Source organism: Euprymna scolopes, chromosome 41 (genome assembly GCF_053919585.1).
Source record: "Euprymna scolopes isolate OS-2025 chromosome 41, ASM5391958v1, whole genome shotgun sequence".
NCBI classification, from domain to species: domain Eukaryota; kingdom Metazoa; phylum Mollusca; class Cephalopoda; order Sepiida; family Sepiolidae; genus Euprymna; species Euprymna scolopes.
The window spans coordinates 75,886,404-75,913,084 of NC_136522.1; the positions used below are offsets into that span (position 1 = coordinate 75,886,404).

Genomic DNA, 26,681 nt, shown 5'->3' on the forward strand with positions numbered 1-26,681 from the left:
TTAAATATGGGATCGTTTGAACGCTCATAATGCAGTGCCCAAATGTTGACTCGACATCTAACCACATTGTGAGCAAGATTTGTAATTGTACAAACAAAATTGCTTTAATAATAAGAGGGAAGAAACCGAAAAAACTCATATCACTTTCACTATTATATTTCTTCGTTTCCTTTCAATCCGTTTATATCCGTTACGTCTCCACATTAGAACCGCCTCTCATCCGTCATAGAACACTACTATAATTAGCTTATTGCATATGTCCACAGATTTGACGATATATAGAATTTAATTATCTTCTTGCTCATAATAATTTATGATGGCTAAGGAGTTGACTACCAGGCTGAAGAGTCAAAGGTGGCTTTGTGACTAGATTTGAATCCTTCGGCTGGCAATAATTATTATATCTTACACTGGAAATTGCAGACATGTGTCTGTAGGTAAAAGTAATATATATATATACTATCAAAAGTACCCGTCGTTGACTGTATTCAAAAACAGCCTACAGAAAATGGACTCTGATTTATGAAAGTATGATAGGTTATGAAAAGGAAGGGTCGTAAAGAGATAGCTTCGAATTTGGGGCTATCAAAACCAAAGCAAAATATGATGAAAGTAAAAATAAAATAGATAAACCCCATAATTTATTATACCATACCTGTTCACACTGAAATACTTATCACAATATTCTGTGGATCTATATAAAAAAAAAAACTTGTTAAACTTTGTGACATATTTCCATTCTATGGAGATCAGGTGCGAACGAACACCCCATAATTTTATTATACCATATTTCTTCAAACTGAAACATAATTAGCAAAGTATACTTACGCAGATAGATATGAGAAGTCTTTATTAAAGTTTGTGACTATTTCCATTCTATGGAGGCCAGGCGCGAACGCAGACGCCACAATTTTATTATACCATCCCTATTTAAGTTAAAACATACTTATCAAAGTATTATTATGCACATCTATATCAAAAACACTTGTAAACGTTTTTTTTTTATTTTTAAATTTTTTATTTCCTTAATTTGTGCACCAGGCGCAAATGCAGACCCCACAATTTTAAGGAATCACCATTCTGCCAGATCAAACATACCCATTCCTGCGTCTCCATACATCTTCTATCATTATATGCAATCAGATTTTTAAAATAGTCAACCATATAGGAGCCTATTCGTGACCAGACACACACACACACACACACATTCAGCTTTATATTATAGATAGATAGATAGATAGATATATACTAGCAGGGACGCTCGGTGCAGCCAAGTTGTAAAATACAGTTAAATATGATATTTTAATTTATGCACATTCTGTATATATTAATATAGAGTTGTTATTTCAAAAATAAAAATATATATCCATATGACTTGAATTGAAACCGAAACCAAAACTTATGAAGAATTCTTGGTAAAATTATTTATAAAAAAAAAAAATAGATAGCTTGAGTGCCATCAGCTATAATTGAAACCAAAAGCAAAACTTCTGAAGAAATCTTGGTAAAATTATTTATTATAAAAAATGGAAGATCATAACAATTAAAGGATTTTTCCGATTCTGATACCGATACCCCAAAAAGTTCCAATATTTTTTATTCCTGATTCTGATTCTGATTAATCGTCCCAACACTAGTATATATATATATATATATATATATATATATATATATATTATATATATATAATGAGTAATAAAATAAACATATCCATAACAATCATGGTTTGCATAGCGATTTCTTTCACAGCAGTCATATACCCTTTGAGAGTATAAAAGTTATTTTTAAAAGTCAATATAAGTCCATAAGTCGACATGATAATAATTCTTCTGATTAGTATGATGATGATGACAAAGAAGAAGGAACAGTCAACGAAGTTGCTTCACAACAAACTGCAGCTTGATTATCATCAAGTCTAATGTAAACGAATTCTTGTTGTTCTCCTTTTAATAAATCTTCTGTTATTTCCACTCACTGTTTTTAAGTTTCGCATAGTTGCGACCATCATTTAACCAGCTATCCTTTTTTACTCTTATTCTCGAGTGGCCCCTGGACTTTGATAATTAGTGATACAACTGAAAAAAAAAAACTTATTCAGCTCTTCTCCAAGATAATCTATTGCTATTTAATAATCTTCTGCCAATTGATTCCAATCTTCTCGAGGTGGCGTTCATCATCTAATTAAAAATCTTCCCAGACTTGATTGGTCCCTGAAAAATGATTATTTATTAATAAAATCAAAAAAGAAAAGAAGAAAAATACTTAGGTTAAAGATTATAACATTATTTGAAATGTATGTTTATCATATGTTTGTTTTTTTTCAATTATTCGCAGGGTAATATGCAGTATAGTATTGAAGGCATATATCCAGCAAATGACTTCTTCACAATCGATGGTTTCGGGAACGTTCGGCTGACGCGTAAATTCACGGAAGACACACTTGCAAGACAAGCGTACAGTGTAAGTATTCAGCCAACTGTTACATATCCTTGTATTTTTAATATCCGTTGAATATATATATATATATATATATATATATATATATATATATATATATATATATATATGGCATGTCATATGCTACTGGTACCATGTAACCCAGTAGTACCTGCCTCATGGTCGGGTCACCGGCGTCTAAACTGGTTCCCCCACCAGACTTGTTTGGTGAGGAGGGTTGCTAGTGTCCCTGAAGGATTAAAAACAAGACCTTCCAAAGGGCGAATGAACCCTTTTAGGGGTCAACGACCAACTAGCACCATGTTATTGTGTGTATGTATGTGTGTGTTGGGGTGGAGAGGGCTCCCGTAAGCTGTGGTGAAGGCAACCTTTCTAGGAGAAGCAAATCTCTGATTTCAAAAACCATAAAGCGGTAGACCAGTACCCGCATTAAGCTGGCCTGCAGTTTAACTTGTTGCTGGCTATCTTGCTCTTGCTTGTTGCTGGATCTCAACATTTTGAACCGAGAGAGAGACTAAGCTGTCTAGATGTTTTATAGAGCTTCTTTGTGGCAGAATACTCTCGGCACAAACCAAAAATGCGATTTCACGTGTCAAGAACCCAGCCGAAACGATACTGGAAAGATACACCGGTAATTGGGTGCATTTTACAGATATGTCCCATAAAGCACTGCTGTGTTTGCAAGGAAACATTCTTTCTTGCTTCTCTTCCCTATAAATACAAGTTTTTGTAACATTTTGCATTTGTGTTTGTGTTCCTTTTTGTCGACGTCACAATATTTTGTTTCCACATATAATTGCGAATTTCCCTGCATATAATAGTCTTTTTATTTTGTTGTCAATTATAATAATCATTGCATTCTTTTTATATTTTACAGGTAAAAATTTCTGCTTTTGATACAACTGCCCCAACTTTAAAAGCGACGAAGACTTGTATCATTAATGTGAAACGTAGTAGTCCTGGTCCTGTGTTTCAACCGTCTGCCAGTATGATTGTGCGGGTTCCTGAAGATACCTCCATCGGCAATACATTCTACACCCTCAATGCCATCGATAGGCAAGGAGTAAGTATGAAATTATTGAAAACATGAATGATACGCTTCCACGACTGACTTAAATTGCTAAGAAAATGGTTGTATCATTTTGAACCTCTCTCCCTTCCTCCCTCTCTTTCTCTCTAATATCTTTGTTCTCTATAATTATTATGTTTTATTATGTAGTACTACTAGAAGATTTACCCGGCTTTGCCCAATATTAAACGTACCGTTAAATTATTTTAAAAGATGAAATAAAAAAATGGAAAGAAACTGAGACATGCGCATGCGAGTCTTGTGTTTATTTTAAACAGCTCACTTTTTGTAAGTAAAAAATTACAAAACTCTTCCTCAAACCAGACACATTCTCACTTTTATAGATATACTAGCGGATTTACCTGACGCTGCCTGGTATTAAACGTAACGTTAAATTCCTTTTAAAAAATGAAGTAAAAAAAAACGGAATGAATTTTGTCTATCTACAATCACAGCAAAAAAAATCCTCTTTCTCTCTCTCTTTCTCTCTCTCTCTCTCTCTCTCTCTCTGACAAAAACCAAATGATATGTCCACGAAAACAGTTTCTCTCCTAGCTGCCCTGCATATAATAGACTAGCATGGTTATCAGGCGTTGTCCAGAAAATAGAAGAGTTAAACTACTCCCAATCTCTCCTCTTCCTTGTTTCTCTTTTTTGTTAACTGTGCAAAAAAATGTCTATAAATAATTACCCAGCATTAAAAAAATAATAATAATGATAAATTAATTTTTATTTCCCTCCCCCCCAAAAGATGAACGCTACAAAAAGATTTCTATATAGTGTCCGAAGCAATGCTGAAAAAAAATATATCACCTTTGTAGATGTGACGTGTAGTGTTGTTGGCTTTTTTTCTTTTAGATACACACACACACACACACACACACACACACACACACACACACACACACACAGAGGACATGAATGCCTACTAGACACTACCCTCAGGTGTCTTCAGTTTCTCAGTACAGGGGTTGGTCAGAAACCCTGACATAAGGTTACTTCCCATCTGAAGTAAACTTTAGCTAAATATTTTTTTAAATGGTATGTTGTCTTCTCAATCCATCCAGCACATCCCCCAGGTTGCGAACAGGAAAAAAGCTGTATAAATAGAGGACAGCTTTTAATATAAAAACATAAATAAAAGTCTGTAAACAATGTAAGACTCATACAAAAAAATGAATAAAAGCAAATATACATACTGGTAGGCAGTCGGGATAAAGATAGTAACCCTCAACCCGTTTATACACAAGGCAAGAAGTAGTAAACAATGATGTAAACTTTCCTATCTCGGGAAATAGCACTCAGCCAACCAGTGTCAGCCATCAGGCCGTCATAGAAAAGGCCCTTCATCGCCATGATTTTTAGAAACGCACAGTATAATGTAAACCACAATGTATTGTGAACTAAGTCACTGTGGAGAGACATATGAAGCTTCTTCCCGATGCACCACGGTAGGTCCCTGACTAGAACACATAATTGATTTGATTGAAAAATGTGGCGATTTTACAGATTGTGATGACAATAAATGTATTGAAAGTATGGAACATCCGTTGATTCTCATTCAATTCCGGGCAAAGTTGGGTCTCCCTGTTAGTATTTCATACCAGAACATTTCATTGATTTATTGCATTATTCTTTTTAGGGCACCGTTACTTATCGACTGGTAACTGCATCAAATTATTTCTCAGTGACCCCATCAAATGGACAAGTTAAAGTAACTGATGACCTGAAAAAAGCACCAAATAATATTTATACGGTAAGATTTTTTTTTTTAAGCTGCAACGATTTTTTTCCACACTTTTTTAATTCCTGCAATACGATGTACAATAACTAATAGTAACAAAAGAGGTAAAACGTATTTGTATTATTCACTTCAATTCAATTCAATTATTTGGCCAAAACTAAAACAATCGGACTTTAATTGCCATGTAAGGAAAAGTGGTGGAAATTTACATGATGATAAAAGTTAGCATCGTCTAAGAAACGATCATACACATGTTCATATTTAATTCTTAGGACATATGTAAATTTTTATTACTTAAATCATATTGCCTAATACCTATTATATATATACATACATACATATATACATATATATATATATATATATATATAACTACTTCATTTACTCTCATAAAATTAATATACAAAAGTATAAATTTATGCGTAAACTTCAAAAGTGCTCAATACGTAGGTAGAGCTAGTTAGTAATTTATAAAATATATATGGCGATTAAGCCACACCGAATATTTTATAAATTACTATATATATATATATATATATATATATATATATATATATATATATATATATATATATATATAATGAAATGTAGTTCGCTTGAAGTATACAAAAGCGTAGCCCATAATCGTTACAGACTAAGCTTTTGCGTAACCAATATCGCCTAAAGAGGTCTCCAGTTACTAGAAAATGGGTAACGGAAACATACTCATGAATGTGTAACGACATATTAATGCTTATGTAAAACAAATAAACAATATATCTTGCTTTGCTTCGGTATTGAGCACTCTTGTATTGAACGCGTTAAAACTTCATATTTTGTTTTACCTCTGGAAAAACTGTAACATGGAATTATATATATATATATATATATATATATATATATATATATATATATATATATATATATATATATATATATATATATATATAAAAAGCTTTTTATTATGAGTTGACTTGTCATAGAGGTGTGTCTCCTTAAAGTATAGCACTTTACGTTCAGGAAGGTGACCTGACTTATTTATACCTAGTTCAAATTAGTTTTAATTCTTATTTACGTGTTTGTATTGTCAAATTTAATCTTACCTGTTCTTTTCTAGGTTTTTTGTTTTGTTTTGTTTTTGTTTTTTTTGTTTTTTTTTTTGCGTATGAATTTTGTATTGTATTAAAAATAATTCCTTAATTTTATTTTATGTGTGTCATTCCAGCTGACAGTGGAAGCGTCAAACCAGAAGGGCGACACATCTCAAGGAACTCTGCAGATCCTAATTGAACGCAAATCTGGCAACATGCCGACATTCATCAATCTTCCAAACAACGTGACTATATCAGTTACACAAGCCCTCTTCAACTCCATCTTCACGGTTCGTGCTGACGTCACCAATAGACAGGTTAGCTTCTCTCTTTTTATTCCTCGCACATCCGGCTATGATCAAGTCGTTGAAGTCCTCCAAGTTTACTATAGCTCTGCGATTTTGAAGTATGAGTATTATCGACTTGCAGTTCGTTTGCCAACACGTTTTAGTATTTTCCTTTAGAAATTCATCAATTCGAAAATTCGTTGTCTTTTTTTTTTTTCAAATCATTCTGACGTAGCATTTTTTTTTATTAATGTTATACCAACCGATTAGCAATTTTTTATTGACTGATATTCAACAATTCGAACATTTTTCAAAACATTCTGACGTATTTTTCTTTGCAAAATTTGTTAGGTTAAAAAAATTTATTTGAGAATGTATTCAGTTTTTTTGTTTTGTTTTGTTTTGTTTTTTTCGTATTTTTATAATTAAAAAAAATCATTTCATTTTAATCTTATGACAAATAAGTTGTGCTTAATATTTGAATAATCCTTTCTATATTCTAGGGTAACATGCAATATGAAATTGAGGGTTTCTTCCCAGCCGAGAGTTTTTTCACTATCAACAAGGACGACGGTAGGGTTTCTGTTCAGAAGGACTTGAGATCCGATCAGGGTAATAACTATGAATACAAGGTATGTTGCTACATTCTTTTCTTCTTCTTTTTCTTTTTCTTCTTCTTTCAATCTCTCTATGCTTATTTATCTCTTTCTTTCTTTCCTCCTTCCCTTTCACTTTCTTTCCTTTCTCTCTTCTTCTATTTCTCTCATTTCTATAGTCTCTCTTTTTCATTCTTTATCTCCCTTTTGTTCTCCTTCTCGTTCTTTCTCTTTATTTATTTCTTTTTTCCTATCGCTGTTTTGTCTCTCTTTTTCTTTCTTTTTAATTTCTTTCCCTTTCTCTTTCTTTCTGTCTCTATCTTTTCCCTTCCTTTCTTAATCTGTTTCTCTCTCTTTTTTTAATTTCATTTTCCTTCTTGTTTCTCTCTTTCTCTCTCTCTTTTCTTTTCCCTCTTTCCCTTTCTCTTTCTTTCTGTCTTTCTTTTATTATCTTTCTGGCATTCACTCTAGGCAGGTAGAACTAGTTTCCTCTGAAGGAGTAAGTGAATACTAAATTTACAAACGGTCCCTAATCACATGTATATCCCGATCAAGGAAGATGACGACATAAGGTTTTTGCAGTTCTTGCAGGAAGGGCTGCCGTCATCCTACATAGGGCGCCTGATATAAGGGTTTATGGCATGGATTAAAGTGACCGATCATAGTCGAGGAAAACCCAACGGCTCTTTTTTCGTTAATTATAACATTTAGATGTAAGGAGGGTGCAACTCCTTTCTAAGAATTATTCCACTTAAACTTGTCCCCATTTTATAATGCTGAATGTTTAGCAAGGGAGATCAGGCACCATATTTTGAGTCTTTAGTATGATTCGACTGAGAATTGAACCCTGGTCTTCCAGCCTATTGACGAACAGTCTAACCTTATGCCAAATGGAATCATAAGTAAGAATAATTTAAATACAAAAAATAAAAAAGGAAACTCGTTTTGATTTGTTTTTTAAATAAAAGTTAGCAAAACGGGTCGACTTTTTTATCAGCCAAACTTGTGATCGCTTCTTTCTTTATTTGGCTTTTAAAGAGCTTACTTTTTGGCTAACGTGTTTGGGGTCCAGAGGATTGCACGCTAGCCGTGAGTTTTCTTTCAGTCTTGGTTTGTCTTGAAGTAATTCTACTTTCTTTCCTTTTTATTATTATGTCTAGCTACTTACATCAAGTGGCTTAATGCCTTGTCTGGAGTGACTTCCATAAAATAAAAAATGCATCTGGAGAAGATCAGATGTGAAAATAAGAACCAAGATGAGAACAAATAACAAATAACACAAATTACCAATCCTCATCTAAAAACTTCAGGTTTCAAGTTTAAAAAACCTGATGTTTTTAGATGAGAACTAATAAACCTGAAGTCTTAGCTAGAACTGCAATGACAGCAGTAACACTGGCTAAGTTGAACATAATTTGGAGTTATACAACCTTTCGGCTTTCAAACTGATGAACTAAAAAAATCCGGGAATTTTTGTTGGAGTCGTTCGTGCCGTAGACAGTGATAACAAGGTAAGGTTTGCAGCAAAACTCATCTAGCTACAAGCACTGTACTTAGCTTTTCTTTTTTATGTGAGTCTGAAACTAAACGAAACTTTCATGGATAAAATTTATTTCCAATCTATGAAAAAAATGCCATGGAGCTGCTTCCAAGCTAACTGCAATATGGTTGTATCCAAGTCAACATATTAAGTTCATATTGAGCGAAGGTATTTGACCTTGGCTTAATATGAATATTAGTATTTCAAATACTTGGAGAAATAGTTTCAGATGAGAGGTGCAAACCTGAAGTACGCTGGCTAAAGTTGAACATCATTTGGAAGGACAAAGCAATGAAGCTCAGTTCAAAGATAAAACTCATGCGTTCCCTTGTCCACTCAGTTTTTCTGCATGTGAAACATGGACCCTTACAGAAGAATTAGAAAAGAAGATTCAGGCCTCAGAAATGAGATGCTTCAAAAGACCGCTTGGCATCTCTTACAAAGACCACATAACTAATGAGGAAATCAAAAACAGAATAAGACAAGCCATTGGTCCTCATGAAGATTTTCTCACCACAATCAGGAGGTATAAACTAAAATGGTTTAGCCACATAACAAGAGGAGAGAGGCTTGCGAAGACAGTGCTTTACGGAACAGAAAAGTAAGAAAAGGGGAAAACAGAAGAGATGGAAAGATAAAATTACAGAATAAACTGGATTGAAACTGAGCAATGTGGCCAAACGTGCAGAGGACACGTAAGGATAGAGAGGACTGGTTGAGGAGTCATATGTAGCGTTCCAACGGCAACTGCCACGAGGTGGTGAAGGTGAGGGATCTGAATAATCCCGGCACATAAATGTTAAACAGGATAGGAGTGTAAAAGTATGAACTTTAATGAGTACAACTAATTATGCCATCAAAAGACTACTAACGTTGGCAACCTTTTTTATATATAGAAATGTTTGTCTAAGAATTCTCTATATTTATGCAATGTTTCATTGTCATACCAGGTCAATGAATCAGTAGTATGTTTTGAGTCACCCTGGGATTTACGGAGTCAATAAAAAGACCAAGCTGGGTTTGTTTTAAAGTAATTGTATCTTCCTTTCTCTTTATATTATTAGGATTAGCTCTTGATGTTACAAGAAAAGGTTCCCCTTTTCTTGTAAGTAAGAAAAACATTAGATAGACCGAGATTCGAACTTTATAAGCAAGATTCAGAAATAGATTCAGAAATGGAATGTGGAATTTAGCATTGTTCAGTTTCACATAAAATAGTTTAGATATGTTGTTGTAAAAGAAATTTCGATTGTTCAATTCTTTTTATGAAAACTGAATTAAAATAAGGTCAGCTAGAAATTAAAGAACAATGCAATTTAATTATGTTGAAAAATAGGTTAGGAAAAAATTGGAGTGAGAATTCTTTGTCTGCAGAAATGGTTTGGAAACATGTGCGAACCATGCATATTTATGCCACGTGGGTCGATCACGTTTTTGGACACACATATGATGTCATGGCAGAAATGAATTCTCAATATAGGAGCTAGTCGAAGATGAGTTAGACATAGTTGGAGACGAAGATAGGAAACAGAGCTGACATAGTCAGAGGAGGGTCCCTTTAGAAGCGAAGGAAAAATCATGTAGTCGACTTTGAATTCCTGGATGTCATCATCATTTCGACCGGTCAAATGGAATAAAAGAACATCTATTTTTGTAACTGCCGTCTTCGTGTCGTCTTACTACAACAAAGGTAATGTGTAATCATTATTAATGAACATCGTATAACCCATCTTAAGTAATGTGTCCTCCTCTTCATCATAAGTAATGATTGTCCCCTCCTGTGTCATAAGAACTGATCACCCTCTCTCCTCTCTACAGTATATGTAATAATAAACACATCAGAACAGTATAAATGTCTTCTCTCTTTTCTCTCCCCTCATCAATATATATGTACTCCGTCTCTCTCCAATATGAACCACCCTATTATACAACATTTAGATCAGAATGGCTGAATGCCTTTTTTGGGATGAACTTCATTATCCAACTGTTATGTTTCTTTCTTTCTAAATTTACAGATTCTTGTGGTTGCCTATGATAGTACAAACCCGACACAAAAGGCAAGAGGTTTATTAACTGTAACAGTCGACAGAAATCCATCCCAACCTTTCTTCAGAAACAGCTTATATCAGGCAACAGTGAATGAAGGAAAAACGGACGGAAAGCCCATCTTGAAAGTCTCTGCCACAGATGTCGAATCGGTAAGTATTTTGATTTCAATAGCATCATCTGCAGATTAAATCTTCTTTCCTTTAATAACTACAAAAAAATCTTCTCAACCAAGAATTACCATTCTAAGTAACACCCTACCTGAGAGCTCATCTTTCAAACTCTTCAACCTGGTATTCATAGGCAACATGAATTGGAAAAAATACATCTATGACATTGCCAAGGCTGCTGCAAAGACGGTGGTTATCCTATACCATGCTATAAAATTACTTAAAGCAGAGAGTATCTTATATCTTTACAAAGTCACAGTTCATTGATGCATGGCGCAGTGGTTAGAGTACTGGGGAAAAATCAATTGTAAAAGTAATACTCTCCTGAAGGTTGAAGGTTCAATCCTCAGTGTGGGCGATCGAAAAATACATTTGCGAATTACTTAGGACCTCTATCCAGTCATGGCTGACGAACCAAGAGCACGCTAATCTCATGAATTAAATAAAGGGTTCCGCTCGAAATTCCGTCCAAATTCCCAAGTTCAACAGAAACATTCCAGAGTTCGACAAGATATACCTGAAGAAGGTCGGAGGTTATATCGACCGAAACTCACGAAATCACACTCAAGATGAGAACAGTACTCCGATGAATAATAATACAAATAAATAATGTCTTTCTCTTTTTAAACCAAGCAAGGGAATAGAAATACATGGCATAGTACCTAGGTACAAAGTTACCTCACTCAGCGATATGGATCATAGATTTTGTTAGATCATATATGTTAAAGAAAACCCAGAAAACCACAGCTTTATGCCATGATTTTAGTTATCTTGTCCCAACTTTTCACTGAAACTAGGGTGTGCTGAAGGAGAGTATCCCGTGTGTGTTGTGCAAGCCCACAACACAGTCATCTATATCTAGTCATGCCTGTTTAATCTAACCTTTTTCTTCTTTCAACAGGGCAGCAACTTAGTTTATGCGATTGTACTCGATAATGAAGGTAAAGAGGCGGCAAATCATTTTTATATCAGAAGTGACACAGGCGAAATTTACACTAACGACTTAAGCACGGCCTTGAAAACCTTTTACAGGGTAAGTAAAGCTCCTCATTGTTTGTTATTGTAATAGTTATAAGTTTTTTTTTTTTTTTTATTAGAACACATAGTAGTCACACGTTTGATGTACTATTTTTTCTTAGTGTAAATAGACAAAGTTTAACACTGAGTAATTGGCCCATCGGACAATAGAATGGCTTGACGTATTAATACAGCTTGTTAGGAAACCTCATCAAAGCGTGCTACTGTAAACGTCTTTCAGCATCAAGTAGTTACAGTAAGAGAGATCCAGCAATTGTATGTGTTAAGACTGGTTCAGTTCAACACAATAATCTAGAATGAAGCCTGCTAGAATATATAGTGCCCCCCTTTTTGTAACAATAACTATTTTTGTTTTTTATCACTTTTGAGTATGCTGAAATGAAAGAATGTATGTTTTAAAAATGACCTGAACCTTCAGTCGATGCACATGAAGTATTGAAGCTAAACTCCATTTATTATTGATTATTTCTAGTTCAATACAGTAATGATTCACAGGATTGTTACCATATGGGTGTATGTTTCATTGAACAGCTGGGATAATTCCTGTTTGTTTCTCTTGCGATCCTATAGGGGGGAATGTGTCTCCAAAACAACTCGTACATTGGCATGACTAGAACCAGTATATCTCGCTAGCTTACATGTCAGCTATCTTTCCATAACAGCTCAATCTACCAACAGCTTTTAGCACAAGGTTTCGACTTCCCCAGAAAACGAATTTAGAAACATTAATAAAAGACACTGTCAGTTTAGCCGTCTCACATTGTAATATGCGCCTCCCAATCATGAAAACCCTCCTCAGTCACATTAACAAACCGACCATCAATCAGGCGCAATATGAGAGGGGGTGGAGTGTACGCTTAAGTGCTTTTACCGATTTGAAACGATTTTAATTGACTTTTTCAATAAATTCACTAAACACAATGTTTTAATTCATCACTCGCCTGAAGACGACTCATGGAAGTCAGAAACATTTGCGACTATGGCAAATTTATTTTTACACTCAAACAGACCGTCTGAACATTGGCCCGCCAAATGGAAAAAAAACGGATCTCAAGATAAACAAACAGGGATTATCCCTGCTGTTCAATGAAATATAATGAATTTGCTAGTTCTGGCATGAATTGAAACAGCATTACATGAAAGCTACTCATAAATGCAAAAAAAAAAATTTGTGAAAAGAGTTCATAAATTGAGGGGAAATTTTTTTTTATATGTAAGGATAAATTAAAAGTCAAGGATTCAAAGAACAGATGAAAAGATATGGAGATGTGAAGTATTATCAAAACGGAAAGATAATAGAAGACAATGTTCCCATAAGAAGAATCCGGAAGTATACTGTTGACATGTAGACTCAAATTAATATCCAAAATGTGTGTAATAATCCAATAATCATCTTATATGCATTATATTAAAATATATATATATTATAGAAAAGCTAATATATATCTATAAATATTTTTGCTTTTTTAATACGTCTTTTTTTTTTGCAACCTTATTTGCATTTCATTATATGTTGAGTTACATTTTTCACCCCACGTAATTCACGTTAAAAAATGTTGATCCAAAATAACTTGAAGTTATTGCCCATTTCTTATTCAGCCCTTGTTCATCAGCTTTCTGTTTTTTGTTTGTTTTTGTTTTTTTTTAGTTTAGAGTCTCAGCGACTGACGGAGGAAACCCCAAGAAAAGCGGAATAGCCACAGTGGAAATCACTATTGTCAAAGATCAGTTCAAGCCACAGTTTTTCCGATCAAGTGCGAGTGTCAGTATTCCCGAAGCTACTGCACTTGGAAGCAGTTTGATAGATGTTACTGCCTCAGACAACGACTTGAAGGTGCCTATCTATTAATTCTCTAAGACAGTTTTGCACCACGCTGATGTCCTTTTATGGAGATTTACACCAAGATAGAATACTACTTAACCTTATGTCTAGAATCCTAGTTTTATTTTTTATCAAAACTAATTAGATGATTCTTAATAGAAAATGTTTTAAATTTCAGGTATAAGTTCAAGAGGTCACAAGACAAACTTAAAATTCGGAGATCTTGTTGTGTTGGTTTTCTTGTGTACAGATCAAATTCAATGCAAATCTTAAATATTTGAATTTCAAACGGGAGGTTGTATGCATATTATGCACTCTAAAATCTTTTATAATACTCCAAAGAAACTTAATTTTATTTTTAAATATTGACGAATTTGTGTCTTATATCTATTGTTTAAATTTCACAAAAATTAGAGACATTAGAAATTTTAGGAATTGACTCTTCAACCCCCAGAAGAGTATTACTTACAACTGAACTTAACCAAGTATTTATCCGTTACGCTACGGGTCCTTGCTGAAGCATTCTTTTATGTATGTCCTTTTCTTAATGTGTGACTCTTATCCATTTTTAATAACAGGGTAAACTCGAATATGTGGCCATCGGAGATCCAGTTGCACTCCAGTTGTGCAATGTCAATAAAGACACCGGAAGAATTACTCTCGCATCTTCTCTGAAAAATGTATTGACCAACTCCTTCGTGGTAAGTACACTGATTATGCGACAGAAACATATCCCACATTTGAAAGATTATTAGAATGAGGAGGACACAAGATTTATGACAAATTAATGTCACTATTGTCTAAATAACAGTTTGCTGTTTTTCTTCATTTGGTTTAAAAAATAATACACTGTATACTCTTTTTTTTTTTCAATTCATTTGGCAATAAAACAATCGTTCTTCAATGTTACGTAGAGAAACGGTATTAGAAATTTACAGAGAAGAAAACAAAGTAGTTCAGTACTTGTTCAAATTTAGCTTGAATTATTGTGTTATTAGTACATTCATTATTTCACTAGGAATTATATTCCAGTGTCCAGGGATTCGGATTGAGCAAACATCCTTCCTTCATTTCAATTGAAATTGGCGGTAGAATAATTTCATATATAGTATTTATGTACTCCTCTTTTTGATGCAGGGATGAATGAAAGGTTCTGAGGTATATCATAATGCTCAAATCAGATCACTGTAATCGTCGGCACTCAAGGAAAAAATATCAAGCATTTTGAATCGGTTTTCATAGGGCAGATCTGATAAACCCTGCACCATTCCAGTAGCCAGTGTTTGAACTCTCTCTAGTTGGAGAAGATTTCGAAGTTTTCCATCACCTGAAGTATCATAAGGAAAACATTCTGAATGACACTGTCACTACGTGAAAAAAACATCTTCCTCATTGCGTTTATGAAGTTTTTAAACGATCATTAATTTGAGTGGATGGAAATTCACATGTGTGGACATTTTTATATTGTTTGATAAGACAATCCCAACACAGAAGCGTTTTTATAAGCTGAACATGTAGGAAACTGAGTAACAGAAGGTTTCAACTGTTTGAAGTTCGGGCGATTCGAGGTCTTCCAAGTGGTTTTCTTTTAAGTGTCGGACTTTTGGCTCTGAAATATACAATGTATGGCGGGATTAATTTTCTATCCAGAACTGCATCATTCTGGCTTAACATGCAATAAGCTCACAAAGCTTTCTCCATAACAAATAGATTTACCATTTTTCAAAAATGTTTCTGCAGCAAAAGCACGATATGCACCAGTCCAAAGTATATTGACTGATGATGATGTTAAGTTTAGGATGAGGATTAATGCCTGAAATGAAATACTAAGTCAGTAACTAAATGAAAACGTAATCATACGTGATTGTATAAGTTCATTAGCACACATAGATGATCGTTTTGAATGTTGGGGAGTATTTCTGTCCTATTCTGTACTATAATCTTACTATAAGTACTTTTTCAATTGAAATAAAAATCAACGCATGTTGATATCTATTAATAATGAAGATTTGGTATCTGCCCGTCTGAAGCCCACACAATACTATTAATTCTATTATTGATGAAGATTTCGTATCTGTCTGAAGCAAAAATTATACTATTACTTCTATTAATAATGAAAATTTAGTAGTTGTCAATCTGAAGCAAAAACTATACTATAACTTCTATCAATATTAATAATGAAAATTTGATATCTGTCTGAAACAAAACCAAAAACTTCTATTAATTATGAAAATTTGATTTCTATCCGTCTATCTGAAGAAAAACTATACTATAACTTCTATTAATAATGAACATTTGATATCTATCTGCTCCAAGTCAAAACTATGCTATTATTTCTATTAATAATGAAAATTTACTATCTATCTATCTGCAGCCGGAAGTATACTAAGATTTGGTATCCGTCTGTCTGGAGCTTTGTATCTACCTTTTACTTCTAACTGAATTTTCCATTATTTCTTACTTAATTTTAACTTGTTGTGGAGAGTTTTAGATTCTAACCTTATTTATAAATCTGCAAAAGAGGAGCATTGTTCTCTCTTTCTCGTTATTTGCCACTTTGGACTTCAACCCTGATGCAACTTCCTGTACACGTAGCTCTAGTTCAACTAACTTGTAATGATATTTTTCATTTATTTTTACACACCTACCGATAAGGATGATTTTTCTCTCTTCTTCACTACGTGTAACACTGGACTTCCTTCTTTGTGCAACTTCGTGTACTTGTAGTTCTAGTTTAATGTTTATTTTCTTATTTTCGCATATCTATATCTAAATATTGGGTCATTCATTCTATATTCTATTTTGCAGTTGAAACTCCAAGCCTATGATACTGTGTTCCCGAACAACAGAGCCGATGCCACTGTCTTTTTCACAATCATCCGTAATACAAACGCACCACGTTTCTCTCAGACAGACTATCAAACAACCGTCAATGAATATCATCCTCTTCTTAATCCAGTCATCTCAGTCAGGGCTACAGATAACGATAATGTAAGTAACGGTTGATTTTTTTACATAAATATTCCTTCTTGTTACATGGTGCAAATAATGTTCTGTTTTATTGAGTTGCTATATATCAAGACATGAAGTCCACTCAGAGATAAGGGCCAAATGATTGTCAGAAAAAAGTGAATAATTGTGTTGGATAAAGGAATTTGAGATCGTGCACACACACAAATTCCAGGTTAGCAGAGAACAAAGTAAAACAAGAAACAAAGAGATCTTAGGTCGGACTTTGTGCACACATATTGACCTCTGATGGAATAAAAAAAAAAAAGAAACAGTCAATAAAAACAGGAGGTCCGACAACACAAGACAGAGACGAGACAAACGGAGAGAGGTGTGCGATTGTCATGTCGTTAGCTCGCCACCCCCAACCTTTACCTTTCTACTATCCTAGCTCGACGCGTCCTACTACTATTGACAGGCAAAATAATAAATAAATAAATACAGTTTTGTTTATGAAATCGTCTGTGTTTGATTACCAAAACCGCTGGAACAAGCAACGATAAACAGAGATCGGTGTAGAGAGAACCAACTATACAATAATTGGTGATGATGACTCAAACTGGATAGAATTTCATTATTTGAGAGGATGGTCCAACAGGAACTTGAATAGAACTGTGTTGTAGTTAGAGCGGAAGCAGCCCCGTGGCATTGTTAGGTTTGCCGTCAAACTTACGTTTTTATCATTGTCAATGGCATAAACGTCTCTAATAAAACTTCCCAGGTTTTTTAGTTCATTGGTTTGAAAACTAGCTAACATTAGAATTGAATAGAATCATGTTGTAGTTACATTGCATTCCACAAACAGGTAGTTATTGGAAAATAACTCTTCTAATGGAAGATGCGTTTAGATGCAAGTACACATATAAAGAAAGAAAAACTAGATGAATTTTGCTGTGGAACTTAGTGTTATCGCTGTCGATGGAATGAATGTCTCCAATGAAACTCTGCTTTTTTGTGTTTTTTAATTGCATTTTCACTCTAAACAAGGCACAGTGCCACTTTGATGTAGGGGGCTACTATCTGGGACATAATTTGCAGGGATACTATGTAGGGAGTTGAGCAACAAGATGTCTGTTTACACTACACTTGAACTTCTGCATGTCAGTACAATCAGGAAAGCAGGAACATAAAAGAGAATTTCAAAGTCTAGCAGTCATAGGGAAGAAATTATCAGAGTAGAAGATTTTCTGGCATCTGGGGATCTCTGTGTAAGGGGTGGGATTTTGCTGCTTGTTGGGTTTGTTAGAGGTATTTACATTGAAGGGGTACAAGGGATTGTAGTTCATCAAAGCACCCCCATTAACATACTTGTAAAACAGGTAGAGAGATGCAACATTTCGTCGATGGGACAGAGGTTGATGCCTAACTGACAGTTTAGGACCTAATATATTGGCGACTCTCTTTTGGACCCTGTCTAGGAGTGAGAGACTAGTAGCAGATGCACCACCCCAAATATGACAACAATACTTCATAGATTGGCGAATGGTCGCCTTCTAGAGGTACAAGATATTCTCAAGTGTAAGTAACTTTCTAGCATGGTAGAGAGAGCCCACCTTCTTTGCAGCAGCCTTAGCAATACCCTCAATATATTCCCTGTGGACGTTAAGCCAAGAAATTTGAACGAAGTACTTTCAGGTAAATGTATCATTAGCCATGGCTATTAGTGGTTGAAAAGGTTTCTTTAGTTCATTGCTTTGGAAAGTGACAGATTTTAGAAATATTGGCAGATTTTTGTCCCGAGTAACATCGATCTAAACAGGAAAATAACTATTTTCACGTTGATTATATTGACTTCTGACTGTTATGTTAAATTGAAAACGCCAAAAGGAAAATAGCTGACGTTAATATAAGTTGTTTTTAATTCTTGTAACATATAATAAATCTTATAGCACATGTGTGTTCATTACAGCCACCTACCTTGAAAATGCTGCTGTGAAACCTGACATAGTTATATGGAATAAGTCAGAGAGAGTTGCAACCTTGGTTGAAGTGAGTGTTCCTAATGAGGAAGGTCTTAAGCTGAAAGGGAGAAAGAGATCAAATATCAAGGTCTCATCTATGATATGAAAAGAAACTGGAATCTTAGAGAGATATCAATCATACCAGTTATTATAGGTGCCACAGGGCTTATGAAGAAGAACCTGAAGTCCTACCTAACTAATATTCCTGGTGAACCAAGTGCAAAAGAAATCCAGAGAATTGCACTTAAGGAAAGAACGAAGATACTAAAAAGAGCTCTCAGTTGGTTTCAATAAAAAGCAGGGCAATGTTGGCAGCTGGTTCGGCTGCCCATACCCAGCGTTACAATCCTCAAAGGAAGAAAAATTTTTAAAAAAACTAAAACTTCATCAATATATACATTCACATGTAAACAATTATTACTGATGTAAATCAATTTTTAAGGAAATATTGTTGAAAAATTCATCAGCATCAACAGCAGCCCTGCTCTTTTTACAGCGTCGGCGACCACGAATCTCTAAATTGTAGAGCCATGATAATCTTGGGAAGACAAGTAAAGACGGTATTTTTCTGTTGCTTTCCGTCTTGATTGGGGGGGGGTACATCTCCCCCCCAGTGAGTAAAACGTGCTCCCAGATACCAATCTGAATATTTCTATGGCGCAGTACATACAGCGCCTAGCCTTCCTAAATGGTCACCCATTTAGTACTGGCCAGGCTTATCTTTTCTTAACTTCGGTGATCTGGTGAGAATCGGTGTGTCAACATGATTGTGTCGTATACAAAAAATTAGTAAAATAAAAAACAATGTATTTTAGTTTGTGATGAAGAGGGTCGAACGACAAGGACTGACAACCTGGAACCTGGATGTGCCAAATTCGAATCTAGTTCCTTTCACAGAAACACTTTCATCATAAAAAATATACATAGTGATGATAGTGGCTAAGTTATTAATAGTATTTATAGAAAAGACTGAGACTAGCAACATTACATCTGTTAGAGAAATTTTGCAGAGAAGAAGAAAGGGTGCTGGTCAACCAAATTAAAGAATCGTCAAATTATTTTGAATCTGCGCAACACTCTACCACTGGACTGTTTTCCTGTTAACTACATTATGGTCGTCTTTAAGTCCAGTCTTAAATACATATCCAGATTTTTTCTTAAATAATCAAATTCTGCCCTTTTTTTTACTCATCGTTTCCAATCCTGTCACAGTGTCGATCGTTGCCCAACTTGCAATCTTATTAAATTTAATTCTTATTAGTATAAAAAAAAAAACTATTTTAAGGCAGGCAATGACAAGATCTTTTGGAGTTTTTCTCTTCAACCTCTGAATGTGTGGTGCAATGGAGTAAATGGCGATTGCTTAATTTTAATGCATTCAAAACGAAACTTTTATCTTTTCACCATTAACGCTCTGATCCTCACTTGACTCCCTCCCCAATTGAAATGAATGGCTCTAGTTTTGAGGAAGATTCTGCAACTGACCCTCACTGCTGGCTTAAAATGGAAGTTTTACATCAAATCTATTGCCAAGTTCGCTCTAAAAATGGTTCGATCATGCTACTGCTGCAGAAGGTCTTCACTCCTGATGTAATCCTTTACCTGTATAAGAACGAAATATGTTCTAAGATGGATTACTATAGTTATATAACTATAGTAATCCATCTTAGAACATATTTCGTTCTTATACAGGGAAGAACTTCTGAAAGCATCCTGACAAGATTCAAAACCTGCTCTTTCTAAATCTAGTAGACAATGTCCTTTTCTCATCCTTGCCTGTGGTGTCGCAACTTTTTTGCACCCGAGGCGGTTGTAAGATTTGCACCCCTCCTCCAGCTGGCCGTTGATAATCTGTTAACCCTCAAAATTCCAGAAAGTCCTTAAAATATTTATGTTCATGGAATTACAATTAAGGTTCTAGTTTTAGACTGCTGTTATTAATCTCAGACTTTCATCTTATTACAGTACTCGTATACATATGCAGTCGTCATCAAAGAAAACCAAAGATTTTTCAAAATAAAATAAAATGAAAGTCAAATCATAAGAAAGTATTAAATTAATTTTACTGACTATGCAAACTGGATTCACAAAGTAAACCAAACAAAAAAGTATAATTCAAATTATAAAAAATATTGTTAAATTAAATTAAATTTCAGATTTTTTGTTAACTTCTCATTATTTTAATTTTTCCTATTTTCTATTTTTACCCCATCAAAATGCTGCCCTACCACCTGGCACAGGCCGCCTCTCCACCTCCTCTCTTTGCTATACCATTGCTTCTTACAACCTCTTTCTCACAGAAGAGATGTTGCGAGGCTATCTCTACTCTATCATTATTTTCATAACAGGTGCTCGACTGAGCTTCAATCTGTTCCTTCCTATAAAATTTCCGCAAGAAACACTCAGCTGGATACTACCACTGTCAAAACTTTCGCTTACTCTCTGTGTCTAAAACAAAATGCAAATTCCATGAGTAAAGTTTCTTTCCTAGAACTGCCTGTGAAACACTATACTGCAGAGCTACTTCCCAGCTGACTACAACATTATTATGCTTTCAAGTCCAATGTAAACTAGTTCATGTTGAGCCGTCCTCTTAAATAATCAAATTCTACCCAATTTCCACTCCTACCAATCATTACGGTGTTGTTTCACAAATCACCTGACATTCATTCACTTTTATCCTTGAGTAGCTTTCGAGCCTTGACAAGCAGTGATTCTCTTGTAAAAAGAAATTGGCTTTCATTGTACTTGTGAATCACCATGATTCTTTATTTGATTTATGCCTTCTCTTGCAGGATAAAATCTTCTATACATTGTCTGGTGCTGCTGATGATATAAAATATTATTATATCAACCGAGATACTGGTGCAATCTATCTGCGAGACCAACTGTTCAACGAACCGAAAAATGTCTTCCAGGTAAGAGTCATAACACTATGTTTGTGTTGATTAGTCAACCTTGTGTCAAACATGGAGAAACCATAATTTCATTTCTAATAATTTTAGTGGCGTTTTGACTTGTTATCTACGTAATCATGAATCTACTTTAGTATGATATCTACACTTACATTATAATCTACATTTCATAAATCTACTTTGTTCTGCAATCTAAACCCTAATCCCCTAATCGTTAGCTTACGTTAATTTTTTTTTTTTCATGTTATTGTGAAATTTACATGTTAAATATTGCAGAAATTATACCAGAGTGCATGTTGTTTGCTAAAAAAACAAATGAAAAAAGAAAACAAAGCAAAATACAATTCTCCTATACCCCTACCCCCCCCCCTTACCCAAAATGTCCTGTTTATTTAAAACTTTCTTGGATAGCAAATGCTGGTCAGTGTTTAAGCAGACGGATCATTAAGTCTGTATCAAATTGTTTCCCCTCTGTTGTGTTACGTTTGGTTTTTGGTGTAAAATCTGCATTTTCCCTGGTCGTGAAGGATGCTATTTATGAATTCAATTGCCAGTGCGCTGCTGACTATGTGGGTCGAACCTCCTTATATTTGCAGACACGCATTAACCAGTATATCCCAGCAGAAATTAGACTGGGTAAGCCACATCGCTTTTGCCCCTCTTTCACCTCGGAATCTGCCATTGGCCAACACCTAATTGAAAATCCAGCTCATGCTAATACATATAAAATGGACTGTTTTAGAATCTTACACTGGGCTGACTATCAAAATCATTTAAAGATTTTGGAGTCAGTCTCAATTATTTTACATAGGCCTTCTCTCTGTCCACAGAAGGAATTTATTAAATCATTGGACTTGCTCGGGGATATATTTTAATCATTCCCCTACCCCCTCTATCTTATTTGTACATAAATTTTATATAATTGTATATATATATTATTTTACATAAATACCTATTGTTTTTTTTTTTTCTCTTTTTTTTTTCTCGTATATTCCTGAGTATTTGCTCTTTCGTGATAATTTAATTCGGTTTTTGTATTTCTGTGTTATACCAACGATTAATTCTTGATGAGCTTTTTTGGCAAAAGTGGCCCATAGGGTTTTCTCTGTATCATCTTTAAAGCGATATATATATATATATATATATATATATATATATATATATATATATATATATATATATATATATATATATAAGGGCAATACTTCAAACAAACTACACCACTTTTTATTATTACATTTTAAAGTTAAATAACTGAAAACAGTAATAAAGTCGATTTATGGTTAATTTGTATTATTTGTATTGTATTATTAGTAATCGTCTATGTATGAGTGATAAAGTCCGACTAATTACTTTATAAGTGCAGTCAACTACATTACATGTTCCAACACATATTTTTCTTTCAAATAATGATAAAATGTGGTTTTACTTCGACTTTGCAGCTCACAGCCCAAGCTGTGGATGATGGTCGCCCACCAAAGAGTGCAACCGCTCGTGTAACTATCACTGTAGTTCGAAACAAACCTATTGTGTTGAACCCATCAAGCATAACGACAAGACTGGATCCAAATGCAAATCAAGGAACACAAGTGACCAAACTCACAGCGTCAGATCCAGATCTACAGGTAAGCAACAAATGTATTAATTTAAAGTAGGAATTATTCCGAATTCAATTTCAATTTTAGATGATACCGGTATCATATGATGATATGTCGGACTGTTTTTCTGATCTTCTATAACACATACATAAATTAATATTACGCTCTTAGCTTACATTTTTTTTAATAATCTAGCGCCCTGCTGAGATTCTCTCCTACTTACCTTACATAGGTACATGCCTATCTATCTATCTATCTATCTATCTATCTGTCTGTCTGTCTGTCTGTCTGTCTGTCTATCAATCGTCTTGGAAGTTACTTTAAAACCTTTAAAACTATTTAAAAAATATCATTTGTTGGAACATTATTTTGTCAGTAATACCAATGTTCTTAAAGGGGTCATCAGTTGTTTACCATAAAACATATATATATATGTGTGTGTGAAAGTGTCTGTCTGTGTGTGTGTCTGTCTGTCTGTGTACATTTCCCTACGCAATAACTCTGTCAATTTTCAGTCTACAGACTCGAAATTTGATAGACAGGATATGGAGATTTGGGAAAATCTTTATAATCGGTTTTCGGCCAGAAATTTGGCTGTTAAGGGGTCAAAGTTCAACGATTTGACCTTTGAGAACTCTACCAAACTCCTCTGTCAATTTTGAGTATAAACAATTGAAATTTTAGATATAGGTTCCTTGGACATAGATTTAACTTAGTAACTTGATTTGACCCCAAAACAATAAATGTTAAGGGGTCATAATAGAGGTCAAAGTTTAAAAAATATGATCTCTGTAGTCTCTACCAAATTACTCTGACAATTTCTGGTCTAAACATTTGAAATTTTACATAAAAGGTATTCAGAGATAGAGCAAGCTTTTTAATCGGTTTGGATCGAAAATTTGAGCTATCAATATATAAATGTATTTATGAATGTCTGCATGTCTGCCTAAAACTTCCGACAGAGGCGACAGATTTTCACAAGATCAGTATCGTTTTGAAGCTTGACCCTTCAGACGACAAATACCGAAAAATTGGCTAAAAACATTAATTTCTTCACTCTCAACTGGGCACTTTTCTACAGGGAGAGGTCGCTTTTTACACCGATATTTTCAAAAGTCATCCCCTCTTCTCGATTGTCTAGCCTTAATTTAAACCTACGTCTCTTCCGGTTTGGCAGTGGTCGTAACAGCAAAGACGTCACGTTTTTTCTAGTTCTTTTTCTCCTTCGCGGTACGGGTTCAAGCCTGCCTTCTTACTACCACTTTTTTTTTTTTTTTTTGCTCAACATACACCCCCAAACACCCGGGTAACAGAGATAGAAATGTGTACGTTTTGTTGTCACAAGACAGTCCTTCCAAGCATTGTCTTCTCCATTTTAGTTTAGAAAATTTACTTTTTAGTTTAGAAAATTTACTTAGTGTTGCCTAGGATTTATACTAATAATTATACCGTAGCAAGTGTGTATAAATGCAGCATTGCCTGATAGAAAGACTTTCTTTGTTATTTTTATCATGTTTTATACTAGATAAAATTCTTGGTGTTGCCTGCGAGCCAAAATAATAATAGTACATAATCATCTATGGTAAGGAGTATAAGTTAGTCACTCCAAAGTGATCAATATCCTGGGTAGAGCAAGTATGTTTAAAAGTTGTGTCGTCCGGGAAAAAAAAAACAATGTCACTGTGTTTTGTCATATAATTTTATACAAGAAAATCTATGCAACATTATTGAAGATCGTAAGAGTACACTATCATATCTGGCAAGTCGTATATAGTAATAAAAGAGTGCTAAACAACATACTTGCTCTACCCAGGATATTGAGCACTGTTTGATAGAGAAAGTATGTTAAAAGACTGCGTTGCCCAGAAAGAGCAATGTTAATATGTTTTGTCATACTATATTATCCAAGATAATCTACACGGATTTATTCGGAATAAAAAATGATATATAGTAACCAGGTAGCCCTGCTAATATATACATATAGTCACTTACAAACAGACTATTTCGCTGTATCACAACTCTTCAATGCAGGTAGACTAACACCTATCCTAAGCCCGGGATCAAACCTACAGCCATTTAGTTGATAGTCAACTACTCTACCCACTCCTTAAATGTCTATTTATATAAACATTTGACCACTACTTTTACAGTACTCGATTTGTTTGTTTATTTACAATCAAAGAGCTTTGCTTTACGCTTGATTAAGCAGCAAGCATAATCGTTTATATATGTGTGTGTGTGTGTGTGTGTGTGTGTGTGTGTGTGTGTGTGTGTGTGTGTGTGTGTGTGTGTGTCTACCTCTACCTCTCTCTAAAGGTACATAATTCCCATGTATTCCAATGCTACACAAATACACAGATTTCTGTCTGTCTGTCTGTCTTTCTCTCTCTCTCTCTCTCTCTCTCTCTCTCTCTCTCTCTCTCTCTCTCTCTCTCTCTCTCTAAAGACACATGACCTTATTTGACCATTCATAGCTCCTCCTGATATTCTTGTACTGAAGCCATGCAAATATTTATGGTCTTATCATAATTTCTATTAATTTGCCACCTTTTGTCTTCCACAGGGCCAACTCGTTTATGAAGTCATTGGTGATCTATCGGCACCCACCTATTTCCAGGTGAACCAAAACACTGGACAGATTTCGCTGCAACGATCATTAGCATTCGACACTGTATCACAATATCTGGTAAGTTTTAGTAATTGGACCGATTAGTGACACTAAGGGAAATGAGAGCAAATACCCTCATCTGAATTGACGTTGAAATCCGAAAACTCATGTATGTAGCTTCGATTTTAAAACTTTTATTGGTGTTCTTTCTATCCAATGAGAGCTGAGTGCTGAAGTAACGTCTAAATATGAAACATATTTGATATTGTATGTGGTTCCGATTATCATTTTGTAGGAAGAAAAGGGTTACAATTGTGTAGGAAAAGAGTTACAACTTTGTATAAAGAAGATGAGTTACAATTTTGTAGGAAGAAGAAGGGTTACTATATTGTAGAAAGCACTTGAATCTGAAATCATAAAAATTGGTCACGCATCTCATAAGACATTTAGTAATATCATACTGAATTTATGTTGCCTATGACGATTTTAAATGGCTGTACAAAAGAAAGGCTGAAAACTTATTGAAGACACCTCATACCTCGAGATTCATTATTCACTCCTGTACCAGAAAGAAGTCTATTCCAGCACTACAAGAAACTCTTTCACTGCTGATTTCAATTAAGCAAGACGCAGGACAATTTCTCCATCAGGATTCCTGAATTTTGGAATAGACTTCCAGAAGAGGTCATGTTATTTACTTCCTCTTCAGGAGGTTAGATACAAGGTCAAGTGTTTCTGTGGAATGAACATG

At 34.5% G+C, this 26,681-nt stretch overlaps 1 protein-coding gene across 1 annotated transcript in view; it reads left to right on the forward strand.

The window, feature by feature from the left end:
• Positions 1–26,681, forward strand: part of LOC145266635 (uncharacterized) — a 471,019-nt gene that overhangs the window by 338,827 nt on the left and 105,511 nt on the right. Inside the window, exons 125-137 of the mRNA XM_080122558.1 lie at positions 2,335–2,460; positions 3,335–3,520; positions 5,169–5,282; positions 6,475–6,657; positions 7,131–7,259; positions 10,779–10,961; positions 11,881–12,012; positions 13,666–13,851; positions 14,418–14,540; positions 16,648–16,830; positions 21,605–21,727; positions 23,167–23,349; positions 25,886–26,008. Of these exons, the coding sequence (XP_079978684.1) occupies positions 2,335–2,460; positions 3,335–3,520; positions 5,169–5,282; positions 6,475–6,657; positions 7,131–7,259; positions 10,779–10,961; positions 11,881–12,012; positions 13,666–13,851; positions 14,418–14,540; positions 16,648–16,830; positions 21,605–21,727; positions 23,167–23,349; positions 25,886–26,008 (1,974 nt within the window). The remainder of the gene's footprint in view (positions 1–2,334; positions 2,461–3,334; positions 3,521–5,168; positions 5,283–6,474; positions 6,658–7,130; positions 7,260–10,778; positions 10,962–11,880; positions 12,013–13,665; positions 13,852–14,417; positions 14,541–16,647; positions 16,831–21,604; positions 21,728–23,166; positions 23,350–25,885; positions 26,009–26,681) is intronic.